Raw genomic sequence first — 12503 nt, 5'->3', positions numbered from 1 at the left:
TTTTAAATAAAGTCAAACTATTCCACTGCTTTCTATGAAAAATAAAATAAAACGAGAATATTGATTAAAATTAAATATTTTTGGTGAGTAGTGAAATAGAAAAAAAATTAGTGAATATTCAAAAATGCTAATTAATCAATTTAAATTATTTACGACGGGAGACCGTGTCAAATATCTATATAAGTCCATGGAGTATTTTTTTATTTTATTTTACTTTCTTTCTATAATAAAATGTCTAGTTAAAAACAAATTTCTGGCAAATTATTTAAATAATGGTCTCATGTTAAGCAATTTTATATACTGCATGTATATAAAGTACAATTATATATTTCAGTACTTAAAAACTAGCAATTCCGTATGTTTATTTATATAAAGGCTATTTTTATAGTTCTAAACTTTATAGCTGAACCCAAGTTTAATTTTAATATTTTTTTTATTTTTTTTTTATGTATCGGAGTATTTGCTCTTTGTCTAATTTTAAGTTTTTTTATAATTTTATATATATATATATTTTTGGAGGTTAATACATTTTAATTACTAGTGTACATTTTTATTTTTAAATTTAATTGCATAAATTAAGCATATTAACTTATCTCAAATATTAATAATTTATCAATAAGTCAGTGAGTGGCCTTCTTCCGTACTCGTTTCATAGAAACCCATTAGGTCAAAATGTACGACTGTACGACTCTATGCATTCAAATCTATTAAGCTACCCAATAAGTTGCTGTCGAAATCTCTGCTTATAGTATATATAAATAAGATTATATATATGTATATATATAAATTTATTATATATATTGTATATATGCATTTTAATTTTATTATAGCTGCTTTAATTAATTTTAAAATAATGTTATCTATTTTGTAATGTTTATTTGATATTTATATATATAATTATTTGTTTCTGATATAAATGTTTGTTATTAATTATAAATTTTATATATAATATATATATACTATATATATTTCCTTGTTTTAGTTCAGTTATTGTTGTTTTGTAAAGCTGCTTACACGGAACATTTTATCAGCGTCTAATTATATTACATAATTTAATTCTATTTTAATTTATATATAATACCTTAATTGTAATTTCTACATGTTTATTATATGTATACTGTATACTATATATATATATATATAAATTTTTTAAATTTTTTAATAGGCTCTACGTACTATTCGTAACAATTTGTTGTGGCCTATTTTTTGAATCATAAGTAATTATGCAATGTTTTTTATTTTATAAATGTATAAAATATTATTTATACATTTTTTTCTTCTGCTTTTGTAATGTAAATAATTTATAGTTTTATTTAAAGTAAATTAGAAATATTTTTGAAAACAATGAAAACATCTAAGAAAACATTTTCAATGAAATTCTGTCAATTAGCAACAAAATATATACACAAATATAATAAAAAAAAAATAATTAAAATATTTTGTTTTTAAAGTAATTTCAAAATTTAATTAGTCATAGTAAAGTTTAGATTATTGTCAAGTATTTAATTATAATTTAAAGTGGCTGACCTAAATATCTATAGTCGCATTAAATTTAAAAATTATATAAAACAACTCATAAATATTCAAAATATTATTAGAAGAAAAAAATTTGAAAACATTTAAAAAAATTTTAAAAAATTAATAAATATATACATAAAAACATGTTTGAAATACATAAATTTAAGTTTCAAGACTCTTAATGTGAATTGTTTATTTTTTTGTTTTTTGTTTTTTGTTTCTTTTCTGCTGATTTTATTTTTTAATATGCCTATTTTTTATAAATTGCTTCGCTTTATGTTAATTTTAAGAAAAAGCATTTTTTAGTTAATGAGTCTGAAAAGTACTTGAGCGAGCACAACGAAGTTGCCACATTTCAATTTTTTTTCATGTAATGTTAATAGTTGCTTTTTAAGAGGCTGTCAAGGTTAATGGTTGAACGCGATTTCTATCTTCATTTGCTTAATGACTAGTAGGTAAAGTACTCTAAAAGTATTAAGTATTTTTACTCGTATATTAAACTTCCACATAACAGATTACCACTTATTAATTTATATGAAACACCGAATCTGACTACGTTCGAATTGATAAATGTTAACAAAAATAATGTTTGAAACTACAAGTCAGTGACAGACAACTATTATAACTAGTTGTTGAGTACTGTAAGAAAATAGATGTGTCCTCATATGGAGGATGAATGTAAGAGATGATAATATTGATATTAGTAATGGACTTATGTGCTAGTATATAAGTATTAAAAATGTTGGTTAAATATATTAGTATCATTTAACTATAACAAAATATTTAACCGAGTTGGGCATGTATGACAATGATTTTAAAAGTGATGGTAAGTTATTTATAACAGAAGAATCTCCTAAAGTTTTACATATATGAATATAACACACAAGAGACAGTAAAGAATATAACAGAAGAGAGCTTCTTTACTAATTAACGATTAAGAAATTAAAATACTTATCAATTATATTTATAATAAATTATATAATTGATAATATAGGTACAATAATATAGGTAAACATTAAAATAAATAATATGAATCGCTTATATTATTTTCTTTTATATAATAATATTTGTCAAAATATAGTTTTGAACTATTATATGGGTAATTTTGAAAATAATTATAGTAATTTATGTAAAATCGGATTATTCATTTTAAAAATGTATATATTCGTATTAAAAAGTATCTCTGAATAAAAAAAACTTGAACAGTCATAAAAAGTGACACATGCAATAAATTATATCTTTAATAATCTGTAGAATGATAAATATATTCAAGATATAATCTGAAATTGTTGTTATTTTTTTTTTTTAATAAATTATAAGCTCAACCTTTATTATACTAGTTTATAAATATTTAACGCTGCAAGAAACTAGTAAATTTTTAATAAGCTATATAACCTTTTAAGATAAGAAAGATTATTATATAGAAAACATTAAAAAAGATTAAAATTTTTTTTTTACTAAACCTGAACCTTTTTTTGGAATATTCTTTTGAAACTATTTTTAACTGAACCTACACTTTGTATTGAGATTATTTTATTCCGCTTTCTTTGTATTTCAGTAATCTTATGTTTTTCTTATCTAAATACATATGTATATTTCTACTTATTTGCAAAAAAAAGGGTTCTAAATAACTTCACATCAGTTTTACAAGACAGGGAGGGAATATGAATAAGTCAGTAGCGATTAGTTGTTGGCAGGCACAAAACCCTTTTGTGGTCGTTTTTTGTATTGTGAAAAATGTATGCTTGTATGTAGTTATGTGGGTATATGTGTACATACATATATTAAAGTTATTTTTGAAATGTGGAAGAGTAACTTCTTTTTTAAAAATGATTTGAAAAATTTAACAACTTCAAACTTAAATAGTCGTTAATCTATATTTCCTTGACTCATTAGTTCTAAATTGAGTTTACGCATGGTAAGTTCCCAATTACAATTATAATTTGCATATTACGCTTCATTAATAACAACTAATAACTAACAAGTTTTTAATTGACTATTAACTCGTTCTTACGTTATAGCAGTAATTTTATTACTCTGCTTTTTTTTTAAAGCCTCTGTTTTCTTTCGTGCACAATATTTTATAATTTTTTTTTTGTTTATTCCTTTACCACTCACTATGTATTGGGAGCTCTACGAACTATTTCAATAAACAAAACAAAAACAAAAACAACAGCAAAGCAAACTAGTTGTAATAGTAAATTTATTTAAATTTAATTGTTTTTTTTTGTTTTGTTTTGTGAAAAAACAAGGCCTACAATAAAAGGCAACAATAAACATTAACGATTTAAACATAGGCATTTATTTAACCCTTTTTTCTTGCTCACTTTCACAACTATTTAAATGCTCTTCCTCTATTACAAAAACAAAATTATTTAGCAATTACATACACTTATAAAAAAAAACTAAATAAAACCAACTTGATGAAGCAGCATTAAAACAACAACATAAAAAGTTTTTTTTTCTGTTTAGCAAAAGAAATTAACGGCAACTTATTTTTTGGTACACTTGCATAGTAAAACAAAGGAAATTAGTACAAATTCCAAATGAAAAATATAATTTTTTTCCAAATAAAAATAAATTTAAACAAAAAGCATAATTACCCCATGAAGCACTGAATGAATTCATTATGCAATTAGTTCACACATAACACATAAATAATACATACTTTAAATGCTAGTTTAAATTATATATTTACAACAGAAAAATTACTTCTTTTAAATACATTTACATTTCGTTTTTTAGCATGTAACTAAATTAGCTGCCGTCGGCATATGCAACATTTTTCTTTCTCCTTTTCTTTCTACTACTTGGTTCATTTATTTAAAACACACTTTTTTAGTTGTTTGTTGTTTTTTACATTTTTTAACAACTCTTATTTCTTTCTACTAAACTAGAACACAGGCAGCTGCAAAACTATTTATGCATTTTTTGCGGTTTACTTCTTATTCGTGGTAGCAGCAATATTCCAAGAGCATAAATATGTATGTATGCATAAATACGTTTGTACGTATTTGCATAGTTAATATATACCAACAAAAACCATTAGAACAAAAGACTACACCACTACATCAACTTTACTTTACTTTATTTTTAACTTTGTCAAAAGCACTAAATTTTGTTGTTGGTTTTTTTTCTTTAATATTTAAACATTAAACATTTTTAGTGCAGCAGGAGTATGGCAAATTTTTTTTTTAATAATTAATTAATATTTTATTTTTGTGTACTTTATCTTATTATATTTTAGGTATGTAGGTTTAAATATACTGCGGCTAATATTTCTTTTGTTTTGTTTTTGTTTTATTTTTTTGTTGTAACTTTCCATTTTATTTTGCTTAAATTTTGCAATAATTTTGAATTTTCATATATTAATTTTTATTTTATTTCACTTATTTAATTTTGCATATAAGTATTTCAAATTTAATATTTATAAATTATTTAATAACAAATATATCACTACCAATTTTTTTTAGTTTTCATTTTGAGACTACATTTTCATTTTTCAATAATATTTTTTTAATTCTTTAAACTAATTTTTTTTTACTGTCTTCATAATTTTAACGTATAAATTCCTTTGCTGCTTGTAAGCGAAGCCTGTCTTGCACGAAGGCAAATAGTTTCCTTTTCTTTCTTTTCCCTTCAATTGAATTCAGTTTCAGTTTTCCGTTTCTTTTACTTCATACTTCATATAATTTATGTTTTTTTGTTTTGTTTCCTTGTTGTTGGAGTTCCTCATATGGAACAGGTCGGTCGCTACACAACGGCTCATGCAAATTTACAGCTAAACTATGTTCTTTTTGTTGCTTTGCAAGAAGGTGTGAGGTGTGAGTTGTGAGGGTTGTTGTTATTTATCTCACACTTCAGTATGCCAAGCAATTTTTATTTTATTTTTGTTTTTTAATAATAACAATATAAAGCATTTTTATCGCCAATTTGTGGGCGTTGCAGCCATGGCGGTTGCTGCTGCCGTTACTGCTGTAAATTGCGGAAATGTTTGACCTAGATTTGCCACAGATGAAGCTACCGCCAAATACGGATGCATGCGTTGAGAACGCAAGTATTGTCTGTATTTGCCACTTAACTTATCGTCCCGTCCATAGTGCGAGCTCATAGCTGCCGCAGCGGCTACAGCTGCCGAATGACTGTAGCCGTTCGTGTTGCTGTTGTTGTTATTAGTATTGTTGGTGCGATTACTGCTCGCACTTTGGCTCAATATCGGCGTGGTGTCAGGACCAGCCTGATAATTACTAGGAACTGTGGCCATCGGACTGCGATCAATCATGAGCGCCGATGTGGTTGAAGTCGTTGCAGCGGACGCAACAACAACACTTGTGGGATCCCACAGTGCGCCTGCAGGCAAGCAATGTTGCGCTTGCTGCTGCTGTTGCTGCTTACCGCTACTGCCGGTGTGTTGATGTGTGACACTGGGTACAGCTGCAGCTACAATATTGTTTGCATTGCTGCGATAAACTCCGCCCGATATCATCGCATCCCGCTTGCCCACCACCGCTGACGACATATTTTTACCGTACAACGTGGCGGCCGTTTGGGCTACTGCAGAGGTTGGTGGCGCCAACATTTGACTGGTGGTGTTGCCAATAGAGGGTGTCATGGAGGATCGCGCTGCAATTGCTGCAGCTGCTGCCAACTGATCCCATTGCGTGGCGTTTTGTACTAGCAGGTTTTGATGGCTCTGTGAGGCGACTGTGGTATGACTTTGGCTTGAACGTTGCTGCTGCTGTTGCTGCTGCGCTTGACTGTTGCTGACAATTGCAGTTGTGGTGCGACTTTGGTTACTGCGACTTTGTTGTTGGCTGTGTGTTTGATGATGCGACACAACAACAGGATAATGAGCTTGTTGCGACATCTGCGACATTTGCTGCTGTTGCAACTGCTGCTGCTGTTGTTGCTGATGTTGCTGCTGCTGTTGAGTTTGCGTTGACCTGAGTTGTTGTTGTGTTTGTTGGTGTAAATGTTGTTGGTATTGTGAAACTGCAACAACAGCAACATTTTGCCGATGTTGTTGTTGCTGCTGCTGTTGGTATTGTTGTTGTTGTTGCTGTTGTTGTGTAGTTTGCAATTGTTGTTGCTGTTGTATTACCTGAGATTGGCGTGCAGCACGGCGTGCGACAGTTGCAGCAGAATTTGTGGCACTACCAGACACCACTGAAGCTGCTGTAGCAACCGATGTTGCGTTTCCAAGATTCGAGACATTTTGCTGAGTACTTGTCAAGCCACTAGCCAACAGCGCTGCGTTGCTTCTGGCTGTTGCAGGCATATTATTGACAAATGGACTGCGACGTTGCGATTCCATTTTACGAAAATAACAGGGATGTATCATTAGTAATGGTTCAACACGCTGTCCCGCCGGTGGTTTGGGTTGATTTGGTAATTCATATTCTACGCTACAGTCTACGTGCAATGGAATGGAGTAGTCTTTTTGTGTTGTTGTGGTAGTCCCTGCGCTTACTGCTGACACTGCGGCAGCTATTGTCAACGAGCTAGCCGGCAATGCTGTAGCATTGTTACTGTTTATCGCTGCGGTGGAGGAGGAGGAGGAGTTACTGTTGCGATTTGTAACAGCACTACTGTTGGTGACTGAAGAAACATTTGAGGCGGCGGCGGCAACTATGCCAGTACCACTAGTAGCCGCCGCCGCCAGTGTTGACAGGCGGCTTGAAGACTGTTGCTGTGACGTAGCATGATGCTGTTGCTGCTGTTGTTGTTGGTGATGATGATGTTGGTGACTGCTGTGGTGTTGGTTTTGTTGTTGCTGCTGCTGCGAATGATGATGATGATGGTGATGATGTGTGGAATTGGTACTGTGTTGATATAGCTGCTGTGACTGTTGGTGCTGTTGATGGTGATGATGGTGGTGTTGTTGTTGATGATGCTGCTGTGCACTGAGTAATGCAGCTGTTGACATGCCATGTGACATGGACATGTCATAATTGGCATAGCAAGCAGCCATAGTCATGTTTCTGTTGGTTTTATTGTTGCCGTAAATTTGACGGAGGGGAGTAATTTTGATATATTGATATTGTTAATTTTGGTAAAAAAATTTCAATATTAGAATTTTTTGTTTTTATATATTAAAGCATTTTACACAATTTTTTTTTTTTTGCTAATTTTGTTCAACACAATTTTATTAATATACCTTTTTTTTAATAATTTCTCAAACAATAAAAAAAATTCACTAATTTCCTTTAAATATTTTTTTTATTATCTTTGCAAATTTTTTTATTGGCACTGGTAATCCAAGTTGTTGCTGTTGTTTATCGTTTTTTTATTTGTTTTTGCTTTTAATTTTGTTATGTATAAATTAATGCTTATACTTTTTGTATATACGTTTTAGTTATGTATGTATGTGGCTACGTTGAAGGTTAAATGTGATATCAGGAACGTTAATCCATATTTTTATTCATATATGTATGTATATATTTTTAATATTTTATTTTTTTATATGCTATATAATGCAGGTATATATATGTATATATATTTATTTTTTTTTATTTTTCGTTATTATTTTTTAGGCGTAGAATTCATTTTAGTATATATTCTATTACTATTTAATTAATTTTAGTTACTATTCAACCCGTATATAATATTTAATTGTAATATTTCATAACTTCTTTGTTTTATATTTTTATTAGTAATATTTGCATAATTATCCGTTACACTTTTTTTCATATAATTTATTAGAATGTTAATCAGTCTTTATTTATGAAGAAAAACCGAAAAAGGGCAACCGAAACTTTTAACTGCAGTTTTTCTTGTTTCTATTTTTTATTTGAAAAGTAAACTCAGTCTTTAGTAAACAAAAGTTTTTTGAATATTTCCGGTAAAGGGCTAAGTTAACAAACAACACACTGTTTCCTCTCGTAAATTCTAAAACGCGATTTTACTCCGTTTTGTCTGACCAGCCCAAGCGTATTGAAAAATTTTATTGCTCCAACTAATTCACTCATTTACTTCAGTAGTTTATGGCAGCAGAGTCGATCGTAGTTGTCTGAGACCGAAACATTTTTCTTTTTTATTGTTTTTTTTACTGTCTGCTTTTTCAGCTCAAAGAGTATTCCGTATTTAGAGCGCTCTCTTGCTATCTCTTTTGCGCTTACACAACGAACAACTGTGACGTAGCAGTTGTTTTTTTTATGGAATTTCTTTGAATGTCGCTTGTACTTTGCACGTTTCTTGTTACTTTGATATGCGCCGCAAAGAAAATATTCTCCTTATATATTGAAAGCAAACAATTATTATTGTTGCTATATTTATATGTAAGAATTTTTTTTTTTTGTCGTTCACCTTTCACAACACAATTACTGCACTTTAATGAAGTAATTTTCTTTTCTTCTTTTTTTTTAACTTTAAACAATTTTAATAAACTATTTATTTAGTATGGTTGCTTTTATTTTCGATATATTGTATCTTTGAGTTTTATCACAATTTGTTAATATTTTATTTGTTTTAAGTATGGTTCTTACAAAAATATATTATATTTTATTATTAGTTTGTTTGCTTATAAGAAATGAGCTCTACTCGCATTAACATGTCTACGCGTATTAAACGACCACACTAAACGAGCTCTCTCAACCGACTGTGCGCATCAAATTCAATGTTATCTCAACATGCCTTTACCTGCTGTTTACTGCATACAACAGCTGTTTTATTTTTGCGCTGAATTTATTGGAATTCAGCATATTACGCTCTTACAACCATTTTTTTTCTTTCAGCGCAGTCAAATAGTTTTTGTACTCAGCACATGGAGAATCCCTTGAGATTCTCAATTTTTGCCACCAATTGCATTCAATTATTTACTCTGTTTACACAACTACAATTACAAATTCAGCCATTACGGCGGCCATCTTTACATTGTTATTTGGGAAAATGAAATTTCATATTCATTATTACTTGGCTCTCTCACTCGCTCAATTCCTGTAGTAGAAAATTTTGTTGTTATGTTTACATTGTTGTTTCTGCATAAACATGTGCATATGATTTTGTATGTTTGTTTTGATATTGGCATTTCTTTCTATCGGACATATATCTTTTGCAGTCTTGCATATTTGAGTTAGGCAAAGTAATTCTAAAGCATTAACTTTAATTTGTTGTGTGCAGATTTTCTGAGGATTTATTTTTTATTTTTTTATTCTTTTATTTTTTGTTCTGTTTGGGTTAGTTTAGGTTTTTGGGAGTAATATCTACTTTCAATATAAATAACTTAAGTTCAATATGGCGTCCTAATTTAACAAAAAAAAAATAAAAAGAAAAAAGCTTTCATCATTTGGGTGTTACATTTCCGAATAGGAGACAGCAACATTAAAAAAGTTCGATGAGGAAAGAATGTATATAAAATTGCATTTATTGATAGAATTTTGGGATAAAATCAGAAACGACTATTGGCATGTAGTCGGGAAGGAATCTCGAAAAGAAATTTTTATTGTAGCAGAGACAGAATGCAAAAATTATGTAGATAGTAATAAACGAAGAAGTAATAGATAAATATGTAGGTAATAGAACAATTAAAATTCGATTCAGGTAAGAAGTATATTAGCTCTGCTTTGCATAAAAGGCCGTCACTCTAACCTAAATTAATTCGGAAATATATGAATAAATAAAAGTTTTTTAAGCTTTTCGAAAGTAAAGTACCGGAGATTTCAGTTTGAGTTTCTTTACTCCATTGATCAAAACTTTCAATTTCGTAATATCGTGATACCGAAAATGTATCACACAATGCATCTGAAACATTAATAATAAATTATATTGCTTTATAATTCAGCAATGTTATCTGCGAGTTCCAAAAAACTGACTAATACCGCCTGAACCCAATACTGCACATTTTACACATTTACTACAAAAAGCTTCATATGGTAATTGTCTGTAACAGCGTTAACTGCAACTAGATATCTCCTACTATCTCTATTTTGGTATCTAACCCAATTCTTGCGTTGTGAAAGAAGACTTCATCAATCAAAAACATTATATTTACATAAAAAGCTACACACTATCAACTTATAAAATCTGATATATAAACTACTATCCTAATCTTAGAAATTTGCGAAAATGGTTCTTAAAAAGATTTTGAGTTCTACATACAACGAGTTGTACGAGCTTTGTCAAGACATTGATATAATTCAGTGAATTTATATCCATTAGCTTTGCTGGTTTTGTTATATCGTGAGAAAGGATGATCACCTTCAACGAAAAAAAATATTTTGAAATGACAATTGGAGAAAGAGAACGTAGATATAGCCCGTATCATCCTCTTGAATGATTAAATTGAGACAACACTAACTATGCTTTACGTACGAAACTGGAGAAGGCACGTACGTAGCAGGACACTTGAAAAAAGTTACTTAATAAAAAGAAGACCTACTCTCAGTTTTTAGAGGTAAAATCAGATTTATTTAACTTGGAAAAAAATTAGAAGAATTAATTCAAACTTATGTGGATCTCTAAATGCGTTAGAGGAACATTTTTGTCCGATATGAATTAGTAGTTGACACGTGTATATTTATAAATTTTCAATAAAAAAGAAATAATTCTGCGATAACCTCGAACTGTTCACTTCAGCAATCATTGCTAACTATGCTATCAGGATGAAGTTAACATAAGCTATACTAAAAATCATCCTAAGTTCACCGCAATTTTAAAAATATTCGCGCCAACAAGAACTTAGACTTGCAGATAAATAAGAACATATGATATTATAAACAATTATAAGAGATATTTCGTGATTTAAAAATAGTATAGTTTTTATGCTTCTGAGCTTCTTATACTGTAACACAATGGATCAATTGGCTTTAGTGAAACCTTAGAATCATAGATGTGTCGATAGATGTGTCATAATACGAGGCAGATAAATTGCCGTAAAATGTTATATGAACGCAGATAGATATATATTTATTTAAAAAGGTATTGATATATGTATATATAACAAAAAAATAATAATTATTGTAAAATATTAATTTTTAAAAGAATAGTTTTTTACAGAGAATGTAACCTTATTTATAAATTGTCTTGTACGAAATATTTTTTCCAAAAAAGTACAAAAGTCATATTATTTTGATAGAAAACATATGAAAATTAAAAATAAAATACAAGTAAAATAAATATATACACATATGTATATGAAATCCAATAAATGATGTTAGTGTATTTGAAAAAAAAAACTGTTTTCTTGTTAAAATTTTTCGGCAAATTAAGTTTTACGGAACTATGGGATTATTAACAACTTATAAAAATTTGAATATAATTTATTTTCGAGAACTTTATACGATTAATATTTAATATTCCATTTTACAAGACTTCCAAAGAAAAACGCCGTTAATTAAAAAGAAAATCATACGGTGTTTAACTGATAAATAAATATTTTTTTCCGATCCGGCAATTATGTTATTTTTTCGACTTTGAGTTCAATTTCAATTCAAAGCCCTGATTTAAACCACCTTACCAATTTTTTATTTCTCTCAAATTTCTACTTTATTTGAAATATGAAAATTATTATTCATGAAAAACTAACTTTTGAATTGAATATTATAACTGTAATTATTAAAATTATTTTTAAAAATACACATAATAATTTTCACAATAAATGCCGACGGCTTTTTGCATTTAATTATATAAAAATTATAATGAAAAGCACATTTCAGCCTTTCATCAAACAACGAAGTGTGTCAATTTACGTTTATTTCCTTCAACCATGCACACAAGCACTCACAGCATCCAAGCCGTTACTAGTATTAATATGTCTACATCCTACAATTAGTATATACACGCTTCCGCACATACATACGAACACCTTTACATTCATGTACATATTTTAACCTTACTACGAAAACGTTTATTTTTACCTTCACAACAAAAAAAAACAAAAAACAAAAAACAAAAAAAAACTAACTTAAAGCTGTGCATAAACACACACATTAACGCACATACACAAATCAATGAATGCAAAAGCGTATATACGGAGTGAAACAGCTGTT

At 29.0% G+C, this 12503-nt stretch overlaps 1 protein-coding gene across 1 annotated transcript; it reads right to left on the bottom strand.

Annotated features, from left to right (window-relative positions):
* Nucleotides 1–5009: 5009 nt before the first annotated feature.
* On the bottom strand, nucleotides 5010–7610 carry LOC119679503 (centrosomal and chromosomal factor-like). Its single transcript, XM_038091896.1, has one exon. The coding sequence runs from the start codon at nucleotides 7493–7495 to the stop codon at nucleotides 5441–5443; it is 2055 nt and encodes a 684-aa protein (XP_037947824.1). The 5' UTR covers nucleotides 7496–7610; the 3' UTR covers nucleotides 5010–5440.
* Between the last annotated feature and the right edge of the window lie 4893 nt (nucleotides 7611–12503).

This window comes from Teleopsis dalmanni, chromosome 2 (genome assembly GCF_002237135.1).
Source record: "Teleopsis dalmanni isolate 2A chromosome 2, ASM223713v2, whole genome shotgun sequence".
Lineage (NCBI taxonomy): Eukaryota > Metazoa > Arthropoda > Insecta > Diptera > Diopsidae > Teleopsis > Teleopsis dalmanni.
The sequence above is the reverse complement of the archived record's forward strand: the minus strand, read 5'-3'. Positions and strand labels throughout refer to the sequence as shown.

Bases quoted from the DNA above. Each gene is read 5' to 3' on its own strand.
- LOC119679503 (XM_038091896.1), bottom strand. From the start codon at position 7,495: ATGACTATGGCTGCTTGCTATGCCAATTATGACATGTCCATGTCACAT.